The sequence below is a fragment of the Bactrocera tryoni genome, chromosome 5 (assembly GCF_016617805.1).
Source record: "Bactrocera tryoni isolate S06 chromosome 5, CSIRO_BtryS06_freeze2, whole genome shotgun sequence".
Classification (NCBI taxonomy): Eukaryota; Metazoa; Arthropoda; class Insecta; order Diptera; family Tephritidae; genus Bactrocera; species Bactrocera tryoni.
The window spans coordinates 46,045,930-46,065,906 of NC_052503.1; the positions used below are offsets into that span (position 1 = coordinate 46,045,930).

Below are 19,977 nucleotides of genomic sequence, written 5' to 3' on the forward strand. Positions count from 1 at the left end.
AAGCCCAGGCGGTTTTCATATCAGTTTATCATAATTTGTATAAACACTATAATGGAAAATTTCAAAAAATACCGAAAAGAAAATTTAATTTTCATAGTGCAAAGCGGAACGAAAATTCAGTGCCTTTTTGCAAACATATTTGTGGCTTCGTACAATTTACTGCTCAAATACTCTCTTCTATATACAGAGGCGAGGGTTAGACTTATTGAAATTAATGTACTTCTGCTGTTGCATCCTTGGGATGCAAGCGCTTTTTCCACACTGAAGTTACGCTCAATTTACTGTGGACGTTACCGTATTCTCGTAAACTATTTATGTGTGTTCGTAGATATAAGAGAAGATTATAAATGTTGGCAAAAGCTTTTAGATTCTATTACTATACGCCATCATATTTCTCACTACCTTCCACCAATGTGAGCATGAATCCATAAACTAATAACTTGGATGGCTGTCAAGTTAACTACACATACATATCTCTTAGTAGCAAGGCTGCTAACACCAGACAAGCTCTCACACAGCATTTGTGAATTAGACCTTCAAAATATAAATGCCACAGGATATTATTTCGAATGACAATAAACATTTCTTCTTAAATTTGTAGTTTATGGGTTTTTCTTAAAAAGGTGAGGTGGTAGCTTAAGCTGAAGTTTAAAGTTTTTATTTGTTGCTCAGCAATATATAAGATACTCTCGCAATTCAAAAGACTTTAAAGCAAGTGAAAGATTTCAAATGGTCTGTTAATTTATTGCAACGGAATAGTTTGACTTAATTTGATTGAATTACATCGCACTTCGGACTCTGATACCAGGTTTTTCAATCAGTGTTGTTGCTTGATAAGAAAAACACCATTTTATGATTGAAAATACACTTTATTATTCTGTATAATCTCCCTGAACATTAATATACTTGCTCCAACGATCCTGCAATCTGCGGATCCTAACCCTGAAGTGAGGATCAGGAATGTCTGCAAATTACATTCATTTGATGAAAAGCGCTCGCCACGTACACATTTTTTGTGTTCTGGAAACAAATAAAAATCGCTGGGGGCCAAATCTGGTGAACACAGTCGATGCTTTAACAAGTCGAACTTTAATTCATGGATTTTAGCCATTGTCAAAATGCTCTTGTGACACGGTGCATTGTCATGATAAAAAAGGATTTCTTTGTTCTGCAACACGGCTCTTTTTTCCTTCAACTGATCCAAAGGGTTGCAATGATTTTCAGAATTAATTATTTTGCCAGTTTGCAAGTATTCCACAAACAAAATTCCTCTCGCATCCCAGAAAACTGATGCCATAACCCTCTTGGACGATTTCCGGACACGAACTCGTTTCAAAGCCGAACAACCAGGTTCACACCACTTTATAGCCTCTTGTTTTGATTCAGAATCATGGTGATAGACCTAAGTCTCATCCATAGTGAATCGAAGCACAAAATCCACTTCATCCGTTTTAAAACGCTCCAAATTCTTCTGGGGAAGTCGCATTCGAATGTGAGTTACATTGTTAGCGAATGCAGCAAACATGGGCACACAGCTTTCTTAAACCCAAAACTTCACTTAAAATATGGCCCACACTGCCTAATGAGATATGTGGAGCCTCTACTAAATTTCTCTTAGTCAATCGACGATCTTCCAAAACCATATCTTGCATTTTGGTTATGATTTCTGGTGTTGATGCGCTTTTTGACGTCCTTCACGTGGATCGTCTTCAAGGCTTGTACGACCACGTTTAAATTCAGCAACCCATCTTTCTACTGTTCTAGTTGTAGGTGAAAAATCATTATACACTTTTAACATTCGTTTTTGAATTTCTTCTAGTGCTACACCTTCAAAAAAAAGAAGAATTTTATCACTGCACGATACTAAATTTTTTTCATTGTAAAAAAATTCTGTGACACGGCGAAACTAAATGGCTTGTAAACAAAGAATAAATTGATAAATTAAAATGAAACTTCACATACGTTCATATGAAGAGTGTACCAACAAAACAAAATCAAATTTTGAGCTAGTAGCAATGCCCTCTCTTATCGAACAACAAAACTTATGGAACAACATTTTTTTAATTTTGTTATTTAAACCCCATAATATTGTAAGTGATAATGTTTCACTTAACATATGTAGGCGAAAGTTATGCGAAAACCTGGTATCGGCTTACAATTTTTAAGAGCTTGATAACTTTTTTTAAAAAAACGCATAAAATTTGCAAAATCTCATCGGTTCTTTATTTGAAACGTTAGATTGGTTCATGACATTTACTTTTTGAAGATAATTTCATTTAAATGTTGACCGCGGCTGCGTCTTAGGTGGTCCATTCGGAAAGTCCAATTTTGGGCAACTTTTTCGAGCATTTCGGCCAGAATAGCCCGAATTTCTTCGGAAATGTTGTCTTCCAAAGCTGGAATAGTTGCTGGCTTATTTCTGTAGACTTTAGACTTGACGTAGCCCCACAAAAAATAGTCTAAAGGCGTTAAATCGCATGATCTTGGTGGCCAACTTACGGGTCCATTTCTTGAGATGAATTGTTCTCCGAAGTTTTCCCTCAAAATGGCCATAGAATCGCGAGCTGTGTGGCATGTAGCGCCATCTTGTTGAAACCACATGTCAACCAAGTTCAGTTCTTCCATTTTTGGCAACAAAAGTTTGTTAGCATCGAACGATAGCGATCGCCATTCACCGTAACGTTGCGTCCAACAGCATCTTTGAAAAAATACGGTCCAATGATTCCACCAGCGTACAAACCACACCAAACAGTGCATTTTTCGGGATGCATGGGCAGTTCTTGAACGGCTTCTGGTTGCTCTTCACCCCAAATGCGGCAATTTTGCTTATTTACGTAGCCATTCAACCAGAAATGAGCCTCATCGCTGAACAAAATTTGTCGATAAAATATTCCGGCCGAAATGCTCGAAAAAGTTGCCCAAAATTGGACTTTCCGAATGGACCACCTAAGACGCAGCCGCGGTCAACATTTAAATGAAATTATCTTCAAAAAGTAAATGTCATGAACCAATCTCCGAACGTTTCAAATAAAGAACCGATGAGATTTTGCAAATTTTATGCGTTTTTTTTTTTTAAAAAGTTATCAAGCTCTTAAAAAATCACCCGACTATAATCGTATCAGCGTTCCGTTTCAACAGTTGACTCCGAAAGGGAATAACAAGCACAGAATTTTGTTCTTAATTAAAAACCACTTATCCAGATAATCAGTGAATAATTGAAAAGTAATTTATTAAAATCACTTTATAGAAAAAGTTGATATAATTATTTAACTAAGGACAGACCAAATTAGTTTTAAATAAAAAAATTCTTGAAGATTCAAAAATGTTAAGAACTTATACTTGTCTATTCTTGTAGATTAGAGTTTGATCCACTTATTTGAAATATAATATGAAAAGAGTACTGAGACAAATTTTATTACAATTATTTCTGTACACTCATTCTTTAAATTTTCGGAATAACTTTTTACAGTGCAGTATCTCACAGTGGCGTAAACTCGTCAATGATGTCCATGTCTAATTCGCATTCTAATTCTAATTGACTGCAATAAGTTCCACAGTCTTCGACTATCTCTCTCATTGAGCGGACGTGTTTTCTAATCGCGGTTTTTCTTTTGTGCTTTACGCTTTATTCGCAAATTTCTTTTTGCATATAAGTGCACGTGTTTTCGTTTTACTTTGATCGTACGGTTACTCGCGTAAAAACAGTGCATATTAGTGAATAATTGATTCATTATGGCCCCAGGGCCCCCTAACCTCGGGGAAAATAGGTTTGCTTTGCTTGCCTCTAGCCCCAACCCCAAAAGGAAAAAACTTACATATAAACCACTTGAAAATTTTCCAGAACTACCTCAAATTAAAAAAGATTGCCCAAAATTTGTTCTAATATCTGCAGCAGATTCGAACAAAACACTCTCCAAATACTCCTGTTTCGCTGTGCATAAAAGCTTAGAATCAATAAGTAAGGAAATTTTATCTATCACCGAATTACGTGATGGAAATCTACTCTTACTTGTTAAAAATCGGAAGATCGCCGAAAAATTTCTAACAACAAAGAAATTAAGTGGAATTTGTGACATTAAAGTTAAATTACATGACAATTTAAATTGCTCTAAAGGCACAATTTACGCCCCATTTCTAAACGAAATTGCAGAAGAAGAAATTGTTGACAATTTAAAAGATCAGGGAGTTATTTCCGCCTATAAATTCACTAAAAATATAGAAGGCAAACAAAGACCTAGTGGAGTGGTACTTCTTTCATTTGACCTCTACAAACTTCCAGAAAAAATCGAAGTCTCATGGCGCACAATGCGTATTAGAGCATATTTCCCTAACCCCATGAGGTGTAAAAGTTGCCAACTTCTAGGCCACACAACGAAACGTTGCAACAACAATCCTGCCTGCGATATGTGCAATTTCCCTCCCCATCTCCCCTCGCCTTGCAACCGCACCTTTTGTGCAAATTGTTCAGGCGATCATCCCTCCTCTTCCCGCTCTTGTCCTAAATACCTACAATCCAAAAATATTCTAAAAATAAAAACAGAAAACAAATGCTCAATGCGAGAAGCACTAAGGCTTTACAAACAACAATTACCTCCGACCCCCGCAAACACTTCTTTCGCTTCTGTTACAAAAGGAAATACAAACAAGCAAACAACAAACGTGACTTCCCAACGCCCATCATCTCCCTCCCTACCACTTTCCACAGACACTGTACTAAAATCCCCAACAGCTTATGCTCTTCCTCAACAAAAGCAAACCACGAAAGAAAACAAAAACAAACTCATAATTGATAACCATCTAAACTCACCAAATGTAACTACAAAAGAAACAACAAACCTTCCTAACCTAACGCTCACCCAAACAAAAACAAACCCAACCAAAATTGACATACCACTCATTCCTAAAATATTCTCAACACAGTCTCCTAACATCCAAACTCTCTCTCTCTCTACAGACAATATCGATCACACTCCAACTATTTATTCAGAATATATCTCACCTCATATAATTACCCCATCTGACCATGAAAAACAATAACTATCATATTTATTCCCCACTTCTTTCTCAATTCTCTCATTTCTAAAAAATGTTCAAATTTCTCCAATGGAATATGAACGGATTCTACAACAATTACACTGACCTAGAATTACTCATAAAAGAACAATTACCAAGTGTTATATCACTACAAGAAACACACCTTTCATTTAATTCCGCAGCTGCTGTACCTAAACAATACGCTGCCTATTTCTCCAACTTAACACAAAATCATACTAACAAACAAGGTGTTGCTACTTTAATAAAAAAAGATCTCCCACACAAACTTCTCCCTACATGTTTTAATATTTCTACAATAGCAGTAGAAATATTTATTGGATTTAAATTAACCATCCTAACAATTTACATTCCACCACACCAAAATTTTAATATAAAAGAACTGCGCGATATAATCGGAACTATCCAAACACCCGTACTTATACTTGGCGACTTCAATGCCTGGAGTCCCCTTTGGGGTTCCACATGTACTAACCAAAGAGGTAAAATCATAGAAGACCTGATATTAGGGGAAAACTTGACAATTTTAAACGACGGCTCACCTACGCATTTTTCTACACATAATTCGTTCACGAATGTAGACCTCGTCATTTGTTCTTCTGCTATCGCCCCCAAATTTAACAGCCAAACACTAACTGATCTTTACAACAGCGATCACTTCCCCATTATAACTCACTTATCAACCCCTTTATCCAGAAAAGGGTCGGCGAAGCCAAAATTTCTGTTGGACAAGGCAAATTGGTCCAAATTTCAACAACTCTGCGAAAACTTGTCTGCTGAAAGTCCCATAGCCGATAATATAAATAAAGAAACAGCTACGATTACCAAAATAATCAAAACTTCTGCTCACCTCTCTATCCCCCAAACGGGTAAAAAAATCGTCAAAAATCATGTGCCTTATTGGTCTAGGGAGTTATCTAAACTTAGAGAAGAAAAACAATCACTATGGTTAATTTACAAAAGAACTCACTCTATTGATTATCTAATAAAATACAACAAAGCCAATGCAGTGTTTCGGAAAAATATTAAAGAAGCTAAGAGGGCTTGCTTACTAAAACTCACCGAAGCTATCACTCCGTTAACAAATCCCAAGAAATTATGGGCGGACATAAAAATGCTCTCATTCTCATATACCTAAGTTAATATTAAATGTATAAACACTCCAAATGGCCTAATTTTCGACTCAAAAGACATAGCTAATCATTTCGCCCCTGCATGGTCCGATTATTTAAGCGACTCTAATTTCCACGCCTCATTTGTATCAAATAAAAATAAACTCCTTAGTAGAAGGTACAGCAAAGTACAATCACCCCCTTACATTACCGAATCTAACATAACCATCGCCGAATTCGATTTTACCTTATCTTCAATGTCAGGCAAGACGCCCGGTGCAGACAGAATTTCATATCCCATGCTAAAAAACTGTCCTTTTAGTCTCAAAAACAGAATTATTAAATTGTACAACAATATTTTATCACAAGGTGTCTAACAAAACGCGGTGATAGTAGCCATTCCGAAATTCAATGTAGTGTCTACAGATGTTCTAGGTTACAGACCAATATCACTCCTCTGTTGCATGGCCAAACTATTAGAAAAAATAATATCAAAACGTATCTCGTATATCTAAATAAAAACCTTCTCAGTCAAAACCAAGTGGCATTTAAGGCAGGGCAAGGCACTACGGATGCTTTACTCTTTTTTGATGATTTCGCCTAAACTTCCTTATCGAAGAGAAACCACATATCTACTCTCAGTTTGGATTTCGAAAAAGCTTTCGACAGAGTTGGTTCTCATGTTATTCTGCGACAGCTTGAGAAGTGGCAAATTGGTGAAGAAATACTTAACTTTATTAAATCTTTCCTAATCAATCGGAAATTCATGACTAAAATCAATAACACTTTTTCGAACACGTACAATATGTACAACGGAATACCAGAAGGATCATCATTGTCTTTCATACTATTTATAATCGCATTTAACGAAATCAGTACGATAATCTCTAAATATAAACTCATTTCGCATATTATTTATGCTGATGATGTGCTGATCTTCTCCAAACAAAATAATCTAAATACTGTAAAAAATACCTTCTTAAAAATCCTTACTGAAATTTCAAATTGGTCCAATTGTTCAGGTGCGAATATTTCTATAAACAAATGCAAATTATTCCATATCTGTAGAAAACACAAATTTAATAACTTCAATCTAAGCTATAATAATGTAAATATTGTAAATACTACTAGTCTTAAATTCCTAGGTATAATATTCGATAAGAGAGTTTCTTTTAAGGATCACTGTACAAATCTACGTAAGCAACTGATTTCTAGGCTTAATATAATTAAGTATCTATCATCAAAACACTGTTTAACTCACATTTCTTCTCTCATCAATATAACAAGAGCTTTAATTTTATCTAAGATTGATTATGGTCTCCCTATCTACGGCAATTGTGCCAAAAGCAACATAAAGCAAATCATGGTGCAAAGATTGGTTCATGCAGCTGTTAGAAGAAGTATTCGGGCATTCCCAACATCACCAATAAAGTTCACATTAACGGAAGCCGGACTCCCATCCATCGAGGAAAGAGTTATATATACTTCACAAAAGCTTATTCAAAAACTACTATTATGTAAAAATAAGCTTTTATATGATATAGTAAAAGCCAAATGGACCGACGATACTAACTCCACTATTTCTAAATGCATTAAATTAGCTAAGGATTTAGGTATTACAACTATACCGGAGGAAAAGTCTATTTCTTTTGCCCCATCATGGCTACTCAAAGAATCTTCGTTCGATCTACATCTTCAAAAACATCATAAAAAGAACACCAATTCCAGGGTTTATCAAAGTTTGTTCAAAGAGCGCATTGTGCAACACTACGTAGATTGGAAACTCATTTTTACTGACGCTTCGAAGGCCGACTTCTACACGTCTTTTGCTATTGTTGATAACGTTGGAAAGACATTAAAAGCTGGACACCTACCCAATTACAGCTCAGTATACACCGCAGAAGCAGCAGCCATCTATAATGCGCTATCCCTAGTACAAAACTCTAACTTAAAAACATTAATATGTACTGATAGCAAGTCTACTATCTCAGCTCTCCTAAATGCATCCAACAAATCCTACCTCATTGCGCAAATTAGAAACATACTAATTGGGAACACAAGAATAAAAATTATGTGGATCCCTGGACATGCCGGTATTACCGGAAATGAATGGGTCGATGTAAACGCCAAATTGGCGGCAAAACAGCCATTGATTGTTTTTGACTACATCGAAAAAAACGACATAATCCATTTAATCGTTTCAAAACAAAAAGCCATAAAAGTTAATGCCTGGAAGAATGTGCAACACCACTACGCCATCTGCAACCAAGAAGGGAAAAAACCTGCATATCCGCCAACAGGCCATTGCCAAGATATAAAAGCCTTCGTTCGCCTTCGTCTTGGTCACACGTCATTAACGCATTCCCATTTATTAAATGGAAACCGTATTTCAACCTGCCTATACTGTAACTCGTCGTCCTTAACCATAACACATCTACTGGATGAATGCCCTTCAACTCAGCAAGGACCAGTATATTTCAGAATAATAAAGCTCTTGATCTATTAAAAATAACATCTATTGTAAACATCACTAAAATATCTGAATTCCTATCTCATACAAAGTTAAAAAAATATATTTAAGTTATCCTTCCTTTTTAAATTTATTTATAACATATAATTTTTAGTCTATAAAAACATATTGCTTGTAAATATTTCCTACATGGAAGGTTCCATCTCTGTTACTTAAGTCTTTTATAATTAAGCCGTGAGCTGAAAGCCTCTGTAGCTAGTGCTCCTTATGTTTAATGTATAATAATAATTGTATTATTATTTTACAAATAATAAATAGATAAATAAAATAAATAAGTTCCAACTCACATCGCAAAAGTAAAAAATGCGGAAATATAGCGTGAAAAAATTTTCTGGTATCATCTGTCATTTCACTGCAACTGAAAATGCTTTTTGCCTTCTATGCAAAAAGGATCTCGGGTTTGGCTAAGGTAAGTTTTTGAAGCGCTGCTGAAGCCCACCAAAGCAGAAAGAAGATATAATAGGCAAAACTTCAGCTGCGATTCCGAAGTAAAGGGGAAAAATGGAAAAATTGTAGCGCCACGCCTACAAAAGTCACATCCCAGGACCTACTCGACCGATATCGACTTAAGTTGGTATATAACGTAACCTTCACATTCATGCGTTCCATTGCGAAAACAAAAGAACCACAACAACCACGCCTACTTTCCATGTAATCCAGTTTTCAGTCGCATCTGATTCTTTCTCTTCCCAGAATGCAAATAAAGCAACATTCAATGTATCGGTTTAAAACTTTGCTCTAATAGGCCACTTAAAGCAGGCAACCTTATGATTAAAAGTTGTCCAAACCGCACCTAAACTACTCAAGTCCCCTGATACCGGATATGTGGTTCAAATATATATTTGCGAACTTTTTATGAAAAATAATGGTCAGTCTGTCAGACATATTATAGAAATTCGGGGAGAATGGCTTGAATCGGATTACCAATTTCTTTTAGCCCCCTTATACCTAATAACTGACATACAAGGCTAAATCAACAACTGGTCATGGTATACATGCGATATATGTAAATATATAAATATATTATGGTCTGTAACGTTTCCTGTTAAAAGAAACGCATACAGGGTAAAAAGTACTTCAAACATGCATTTCAGGAAAGATAATAATTAAGTAAGTCGATTTAAACAGAAATTGTGGTTAATATACAAAGGCAAGTGCAATAATGCAGATTTTTTCCACAAAAAACCAATAAAAGTAACAAATGGATGCAATGCCGTTGCTTTGCATAGGAAAAAAAGCAAAATACCTGAACTATAACGGTTTATTGAAAATGGCATTTTATGGCAAATATATGTTTTATAACTGCGGTGTGCTGTCTAAATTTTACCTTATGTTAACCGTTTTGAGTAAATTATTTGGTATGTAATGCTAAAGCGAATGGACCCGCCAAAAGTTTAATCAACAACTGGGTTATATCACTTTATGTCACGAAATCTATTCGTTTGGTGTTTTAACCGTTCGGTTATATTTACTATTTTGTTCAGAAACATCTCGAGAAGCTATACAACGATAAGCAAAATAGTTAGCAATATATGTAGTTAATTCAACGCGTATACGTATACGAGTACTCATAGGTATTGTGTAAGCGAAATTCTATGTACAATATAAAATTTAGGAAAATCCTTTCGAAAAAAACATTTTCAGTATATTTATGATTTATTAGTTTGATAACACCAGAGATGACGAATTTCATTGATTTTGCCAAATATTAAATATTTCACAATAATACAAAGCTATCATTTTCATTTTGGCAAGTATTTTAAGCCAAAAACATGATTCCGCATTCCTTGATCCATATATATTTTTATTAGAGTAAATGTTGCATTTACTACACGTAATATGTCAATGTCATAACAGCTTACATTCTTAAATAAAATTTAATTTGCACATTCTAAACCCACATATTTTTGGTTTAGTAAATGCATAGGTATTTCATCAAAAGTCTTACATCGGCATTTTTGTATAGGTACGTGGTAGTGTAAAATAGTGTCGCCACAAAAATGCGTCTCTGAACATAATTGCTACAAAATGCGCCTCTGGATTTAATGACGACCGAAAATACGACTCAGCGAGAGCAGTAAGAAAGAAGTCGTAGATCAACAACGACCGAAGACGTGACTGCTGAATTATTAAATTAATCGCATTTGTATTCCTCTTATTAATTTTAATAATTTCTTTTAAATAAACTTAATTTTTGTTTCTATAAAGATACGTTTGTACTGTTCATGTGTAATGTGGTAATTTCTCAAGAGGAGTAGTATCATTATGTCTAAATGATAACGTGTCAATATTCAGAAGTGGAATTGTACCAACGCGCTTAAACGTACACGTCTAGTAACGTTTGATATATACTTAAGTACATACATGTGCACGTTGTGAAATCGTGATATGCAATGTGGTTGCTGTGAGATCTACGAACGTTAAAAAGTGTTAAATGAAAAAGTGAAAACGATTCTATTTGGCTAACACGTAGCCATCGTATATAACCTAACATTTGTTGAGACTCCCGTGAACATCGGAGCTGGTGACATACGCTTTGTCGCTTTGCTCAACGGTTCAAATTCAAATTTGTAGTGTCGCATCATTACTTCTTTCCTTTCTTCATTTGCACATTTTCGATTTCCACACTCGCCTTTGTGGCAGCAACTTTGCTGAATGCTATTCATTTTCAAACGACTAATCGCTGAAATATCCTAATTAGACTAATACGAACTAAGTAATAAAACAAAGAAATGACAACGTTAAAAGAGTTAAGAAGCAAGTGTAGGAATGCAGGTTTGCCTACGTCTGGTACCAAAGTCCAACTGGCGCAAAGATTGGATGATCATATAAATAAAGAAAATGAAAGTGAAAGTGTTTATAACGAAACAATGATACAGCGTTTGTCAGCTCTCGAAAAAACGATTGAGAAACTCGTGAGTGTGCATGAGCTACAAAATAATGCGCAAAATACTCCGTGTGCGTCGAATTTCCAACCAACGTTTATGTCATCACCCGAACGAACAATGTATACAAGCGCGACAAATGTCCAATATGCAACAACGCCGGCTACGCGAGTGAATTTCATACCACAACATATTCCAATTATATCCGATATACGTTTACCAATTGGAAATAACGTTCCAATTAGTAATTCCTCTCATTATAGCATGAGAGACATTGTCGAGTTGTTGCCAGAATATAACCCAACAAGCGAAACGTCACTAAACTCAGTTCAATTTATAAAACGTATCGAAATATTAAAGAACGCATATAACTGGCAAGAACAAATTTTGATTTGTGCGGTGCAACAAAAACTTCGAGGATCCGCAAAATTGTGGATTGATTCACAACAATGTGTTTTTGTAAACTGGCCACAGTTTGTAAATAAATTTTTAACAGATTTTCCGTGTACATTGAATGAAGCTGATACGCATATCAAGCTATCGCGAACGAAACGATTTCAAACAGAATGACCGGTCGAATATTTTTATAGAATGCTAGCACTTGGCAACAAAGGCGGTATAACTGAAGCTAGCATCGCGCGACATATTGTGAACGGTGTAAACGACAACGATTTAAAGCGTAAAATATCAAATGAATACAATCGGTGCCAAGACTTATTAAAAGATATCATGAGTTATAGTGTATATAATGATACCAACTGGTCATCCAAATCGAGAAATGCGTCATCCACAGTGAAACCTCAAACTCTAAATCCGAAAAGTGTTCCATTGTCAGTAAATAACAATATTCAACGTTCGTTCAGTGAAATAAAATGTTACAATTGCGCTAAATTCGGTCATTACGCGATTAATTGCCCTGAACCACAGAAAAAGACAAGGTGTAGTAAATGCCAACGTACAACACATAAAACAGACGAGTGCCCCGAAAAGAAAAACGTGAAAGTAAATAAAATATCGAATAATAAAGCTCTTAAGCCTAATGCAAATAATGTACATAAAGAAAATAATAACGAGGGTATAGTAAAAGTAATTTGTGTAAATGGACACAATACAAATGCTTTTGTCGATCCGGGTAGCACTCGCACCCTTGTGCGCAAAATATTCGCTAGGAAAATCGGTAACTTGAAAAACGAATTGACGACCCTATATGGTTTTGGTGGGGGAGAATACGTCTCCACCAATAAAATAAATACAATGCTAAAAATTGATAATAATAAACTCGAAGTAGACATGGTGGTAGTCAATGATGACCTTATTTCCGAAAATGTACTTCTCGGCAAAGATGTACTATGTGTTACAAATACGCGGTTCATAATCGAAAGCGGTGAATGTCGTGTTGAACAAATACGTCAAATTAATTCTACTGAATATTTGAATACAACTGAAAACGAATATTTTGAAAAGATAATGTATGAATACCGTGGACTTTTCGCCAACAGTCTTAAAAATATTGGAAAGTGTAAAATCTCGAAAATGAAAATTATTTTAAATAACGATAATCCAATTCAATTAAAGCCATATCGAATTCCATTCTCAAAATGACCTATCATATCGCAAATCGTAAGCGAGTTACTAGAAAATAATATAATCAGACCGAGTGAATCGCCGTACTCGTCCCCAGGCGTCCTAGTCGAAAAAAAGAATAAAGAACATCGTCTCTGTGTAGATTATCGGAGTTTAAACAAAATTACGGTTAAACAACCATTTCCCATGCCGAACATGGAAGACCAATTCGCACAGCTCGCGGGTAATAAATATTTTAGCATTCTTGACCTTCGGATGGGTTATCATCAAATCGAAATTGACGAATCATCGAAACAGTATACCGCGTTCGTGACATCAGATGGTCACTTTGAATTCAATCGTATGCCTTTTGGTTTAGTGAATGCACCGGCCATATTTCAAGCCATAATGAACAAAATCGCGTCGAAACTCAATACCGGTGAAGTGTTAGTATACTTGGACGACATAATTATTCCAAGTAAAACTGTATGTGAAGGACTTTTACGTCTAGAAAGATTTTTCTCACTTCTTAAAGAAGCAGGACTTACTTTACGTGTCGATAAATGTAGATTTCTCGAAAAACGAATAGAATACCTCGGGCATATCATTGACGAAAACGGTATCACACCGGGCATGCAGAAGGTAGCCGCTATAAAGAATTTTAAAACACCGACTAATACAACGGAGGTTAGAAGATTTTTAGGTCTTACGGGGTTTTTCAGAAAATTTGTCCCAGAATACTCCTTGATTTCGAAGCCTATTACTGTTTTGTTAACGAAATCAAATCAAAACAAATTTATATGGGGTAGTGAACAGCAACACTCATTCGAAAACCTCATCAAAGCGTTAACTAACGAACCTATTCTTGTTTTATACGATGTCAATGCTCAACATGAAGTACATACTGATGCCAGTAGCATCGGTTTAGCAGGCGTACTTCTACAATCAACTGACGGTAGTACATGGCGTCCGGTGTGCTATTATAGTCGTCATTGTACTAATACAGAAAGCCGATATCATAGTTATGAACTTGAAGTTCTAGCTGTTGTCGAGACATTAGAGAGATTTCGCATTTACCTACTGGGGAAACAGTTCAAAATCGTAACCGATTGCTCTGCGATTGCTCACGTAAAAGAGCATAAAGAATTAAAATCTAAAATAGCACGTTGGTGGCTCAAATTACTTGAATACAATTTCGTTATTGTACATCGACAAGGTAGTCGCTTACAGCATGTCGATGCTTTAAGTCGAGCGCCTGATCAACCTGCAAACGAAGTTGATCCAGCAGGTTTTGTCTTTACAGTAGCCAGTAATGACAACGACTGGCTTCTCACGATACAACTCCAAGATCAAAAATTACTCGAAATTATTAACATTTTAAAGGGTAACGTAACATCACCAAATAATTCAACTTTAAAGGCTGAGTACTAGCTACGCAATCATCGTTTATATCACAAAGAGCCCGATGGACTAAAATTTGTGGTCCCAAAGGGGGTACGCTGGCGCATTGTACAGTTCTGCCATGATCAAGCAGGACATACAGCGCTAGAAACGACTATTCAACGTATCAGACAGACATATTGGTTTCCGCAAATGAGGAAATACGTTAAAAACTACATAGCAGCATGTATTAAGTGTTGTTATCAGAAACAAAGCTCAGGTAAACCTGAAGGTATTATGCATTTTGATTCTATCAAGCCAATTCCGTTTCATCGCATTCATCTGGATCATATGGGTCCATTTAAACGTAAGCAAGCCATAGTAAAAATTTCCAAAGAACGTGAAAAATGGAAGCAGAGATTCGATAAACGTTACCAAATGCCAAGCAAGAAATTTTGTTCTGTCTACGCATCAGACAAAAAGAAGCCTTGGCGTAGAAATTATCCTGAGCTAGCACCCGACGAAATCGAGGACGATTTAGGTCAGGAAGGGCCGAGTTGTCACGCCACAAAAATGCGTCTCTGAACATAATTGCTACAAAATGCGCCTCTGATTTAATGGCGACCGAAAATACGACTCGGCGAGAGCAGTAAGAAAGAAGTCGTAGATCAACAACCACCGAAGACGTGACTGCTGAATTATTAAATTAATCGCATTTGTATTCCTATTATTAATTTTAATAATTTCTTTTAAATAAACTTAATTTTTGTTTCTATAAAGATACGTTTGTACTGTTCATGTGTAATGTGGTAATTTCTCAAGAGGAGTAGTATCATTATGTCTAAATGATAATGTGTCAATAGGAAATATTCTAAATTCCTTCTCAACATTCAGATATTAGAGTGTGAATTATCTCCTTTTTATTTCGCAGTAAGCATTTTTCTTGTTTTATTAACCAGCATGTGAATATGACAAGAAAATGAAATTATGTGTATGTTTTTTACAGGGCGTCGTATGAGAGTCCCATATACACATATGTATGTATAAGGGTTTGTCCGTAAACTAAAAGAACGGAGTCGATTTAAAAAAAAATGTATTAAACCAATCATTACAATTTTTTAAAACTTTCAAAATAAACTCCTTCCGCGTCGATGCAGCGCTGCCAGCGCGATTTCCAAGCTTTGAAGGCGTCACGGTAGGCATTCTCCGGAATATCCTTGAAAGTCGAATAAACTACAGTTTATCAAATTGTATACCTTCGCTTAGTTTTACCAAGTTATCTTACATATTGACTGATATATTCCAATCATAAATTCGAAAGTTTCGATAAAATATCGGCTATGTGCGTTGGGGTCCACATATTCCGTATCTGGCGCCTTGAAAAGTTTTTATCCAATTCAATTGTTGTTTCTATTTATTTTAGAATACCGTCATTGGCCCTCGATAATAAACTGTAAAAGGTAAGAATCAGACTGGTTTGGAAATAGTTATACTATGTATTTGGAAGTTGGGTGCAGTTGCCCATTTTCGTAATGTAAACTAAGAATGTCCCAATAATATACTACTTCGTTTAAAATGGGTCTTAAAAATGGGTCTTATAAACTGCGCGCGTCAAAGGACTTGGAGAATTATTTTTTTTAGGCTGGTAGTACTGTCAGTCACATTTATGTCGAATTTCATGTCAAAATATTCATTAGTGCTTGAGATACGTGTCGTTTTGTGAGCTGCTAAAAGTGAGTTTTTCGTTTTTTGCGATGTCGAAATTTGTTGAGCAAAGAATTTGCATTAAATTTTGTTTACGGAATCAATTTTCTGCTGCGGATACGTTGAGGATGGTGCAGAAAGCCTTTGGTGATGAGGCTATGTCTAAAAAAAATGTTTAAAAGTGGTATAATGAGTTCCAATCCGGTCGTGAACGTGTCGAAGACGAAGAGCGTCCAGGGCGATCATCAACCTCAACCGACGAAGCTCATGTTCAACAAATCAAAGATTTAGTGTTGAAAAACCGTCGATTAACAATTAGAGACCTTGCTGATGAAGTTGGCATATCGAAAGGCTCAGCCAACACCATTTTGAAGGATGTTTTGGGCCTCAAGCGCGTCAAATCTCGACTAGTACCGAAAACATTGAATTTTTTGGAAAAAAGGCATCGCGTTGAAGTGTGTGAAACGATGCTTTACGACTATCAAGGTGTCATGAAACGCATTATAACTGGCGATGAGACTTGGATCTATGCTTACGACCCAGAAAGAACCGATCAATCGAGCGAATATCGTGCCAAAAGAGAGCCGAGACCAAAAAAATCGCGCCAAAGTCGCTCAAAAATCAAGGTCATGTTGACTGTTTTCTTCGATTATCGTGGTGTTGTGCATTATGAATTCCTTCCAACCGATCAAACAGTCAACAAGGAATATTATTTGAACGTTATGCGTCGTTTGCGTAACGCTATCCGCCTAAAAAGACCGGAATTGTGGAAAGACAATTCTTGGTTTTTACACCACGATAATGCACCATCCCATACTGCCCTCGTAATTCGTGATCATTTCGCCAAAAACTCAACCCATATCGTTCCGCAACCACCGTATTCACCTGATCTGGCGCCGTGCGACTTCTGGCTGTTCACCAAGCTCAAAAGACCGCTACGGGGACATCGTTTTTATACGATAGAGAAGATTCAGGCCGCAGCGAAGACGGAATTGAAGGCCATTCCGGAAAGTGACCACAACCAGTGTTTCGAGGATTGGAAAATCCGTTGGCATTAGTGCATTGCATCGGGAGGGGATTACTTTTAAGGGGATGAAATTTATTTGGAAGAATAAATAAAGAATTTTCAAAATAAATACTAATGTCAATATTATTATTGATTAAATATTTATATCACTACAGTTATATACTCTCGGGAAATATCTGTCAACACTATTTTCAGGCGTTCTGGCTATTGCAGCACTTTTAAATTAACGTTGGTACTATTAAGTAAGTACTATTCAGGAGCCTCTTTCAGAGGAGTTACTATCCACTACGATACTAGCCTTGAGCACATTAACTTAAAGATTAAGATCAGTGAAGAAATGCTGAAATTTTCTAACGGTATCGAGCTACTCTTATTGTGGGGCTGAAAAGCTTGTAAAAATTGGCACACACTCCTCGCTAGAATGAGAATGAATTATATATCCGGATATTCGCTATCTTCTAACGTAAGTATCTATGCAATAAAATTAGAAATATCATTCAATGCCAATTGAAGAAGCTGCTTGAAAAAAAGTGATGTTGAAATAATTCAACGTTTCCTTTTTGACTGTTCCGCCTTGGTGGGCGCAGGGCTAAAAAACCTCGGATCTCACACATTTAGAAATAATTGCTTTTTGTTATTGCATGAAAATGTAATTTTGAAATTAGTATTGCGCGATTTGATATATTTCCACACTGTATATTGCTTACATTTAACATGTCTATATTAACAACTTTTAAAGAGAAGGGATGAAGTCTTTCTTCCCTCCATTATTCTTTTAAATTATACCATCAGTAGCATGATGTGCGTTTCCTTTTTGACTGTTCCGCCTTGGTGGGCGCAGGGCTAAAAAACCTCGGATCTCACACATTTAGAAATAATTGCTTTTTGTTTTTGCATGAAAATGTAATTTTGAAATTAGTATTGCGCGATTTGATATATTTCCACACTGTATATTGCTTACATTTAACATGTCTATATTAACAACTTTTAAAGAGAAGGGATGAAGTCTTTCTTCCCTCCATTATTCTTTTAAATTATACCATCAGTAGCATGATGTGCAGAGTGTATTTATATCTACACAAACAATGTCGAAAACATTATACGGATATGGTGTGTGTGTCACTAAATGACGTTACATAGATTTTCGTTGAGAAAATGAATCGAAGAAGATACGAAAATAAAAGAAATTACGCATTATTCCAAATCCTGTGATTAAGTTCACAATTCATAATCTCAAAAAAGAGTGTGTTCATATGTGTGTTCACATATACATATAGATACACCACACAAATTATCATTTGTTTCTTATCCGAATTTATTGACCACCATAGAATTCGTATCATCTATTGGTTACCCTAGGCGTTCACTTGTAGAATACCACCTGAAAATGTAACGCTTTTTGCTATTTATGGTTGCTGTCTCTATGAAAAGTCAGCAAATTTAATTCTACCCTGACTTGGTAAGCTCCTTAATTTTATTACCTTTGCTTTTGAGCCAAAAATATTTATATTTATAGGTCCTCATATATAATAATTTAACAAAGTACATTTACTTCAATAAAAAATGTCACATTTCATATGGAATTATTTTATAGATTTTTTTACATGAAACACTTATTAAATCTCGGAATAGCCTTCAATGTGCCTAGCAATTCACGGTTAATCTCTACAATTGACTCAAAAGGCTTTCCATGGAGCGATCGTTTGAGTTTGCAGAAATCATACGGAGCTAATTTAGCGAATATGGTGGTTGCGGCACGATATTGGTTGAAAATTAAACGAAAGGCTCAATGCAGTATGTGATGTAAAAAATATATAATGCATCACAACTCGATAATCGAAGAAAATTTTCAAAATAACTTTGATTTACCGTTGACGTGGTCCCAAAAAATTGATTGATTTTTGAACAAACCATTGAATCAAAATGGTTTTTGCTGATCATTCCAAAATTCTAACGATGCCAGTAAGGCTCGATTCTCAGGCGCCAATTCCTTTATTTCAGTAACATGTTGAGCATCAGTTGATGTTGACAGCTGGCGTGGACGTGGTTTGTCGTCAATCCGTTTTCTACCCTCTTTGAATAATTTTTACCAATGAAAAACACTTTCTCGTGACAAACAATTATCACCGAAAGCCTTTTCCAACATTCTGAACATTTCGGCACCTGAAATTTTTTCCGCACTCAAAATTTAATAGAACTTTTTTGTTGAATAATTAAACTCATCGTGAAAATCACCAAATACACTTTATATGCTTCAAAAAGACAAGCGTATATTAAACACTAATGATAAATTCAATATAATATTTGGAACAGACAGATATCGATGAATGGGTTCTCATGCGAAATTTAAATTCAAAAGTCTTACTATGTTTTGCCCACAGTTATATGCTTAATGGTCTGATATCAGCGGCTGAGATGAGTGAGCAGCTCCTTAAGAACGAAAGGATGAAAAATTACACAGCGATATCTCAAAAACTGAGGAACTAGTTCGCGCATATACCAACAAACGGTTAGACAGAAATGGCTTAATCAACTAATACAGTATAGGGTCTCAGACGTCTCCTTCTGGGTGTTGAAAAGTTCGTGGCAAATTTATAAAGCCTGTCGAGGCAAGTAAAAATTGATATAACTAAAACTTAAATTAAGCTGCAGAATTTAAATGCGGTGGTATCAGACCACGAAGTCACTCCCAGAGAGGTAATAGAGGGCATTGCAAACCTCATA

The 19,977-nt window shown here is 35.8% G+C and overlaps 1 protein-coding gene across 2 annotated transcripts; it reads left to right on the plus strand.

The window, feature by feature from the left end:
* The first annotated feature begins 7,350 nt into the window (after positions 1 to 7,350).
* Positions 7,351 to 8,913, plus strand: LOC120777723. 2 transcript variants are annotated; one of them, XM_040109214.1, is made up of 2 exons: positions 7,351 to 8,314; positions 8,424 to 8,913. In XM_040109214.1, exons 1-2 carry the CDS (start codon positions 7,528 to 7,530, stop codon positions 8,480 to 8,482), a joined length of 846 nt encoding a protein of 281 aa, XP_039965148.1. In that variant the 5' UTR covers positions 7,351 to 7,527; the 3' UTR covers positions 8,483 to 8,913. The 2 variants fall into 2 exon arrangements, with proteins under 2 accessions (XP_039965148.1, XP_039965147.1); XM_040109213.1 differs by having other exon boundaries at positions 7,351 to 8,309; positions 8,419 to 8,913.
* The last annotated feature ends 11,064 nt before the right edge of the window (positions 8,914 to 19,977 follow it).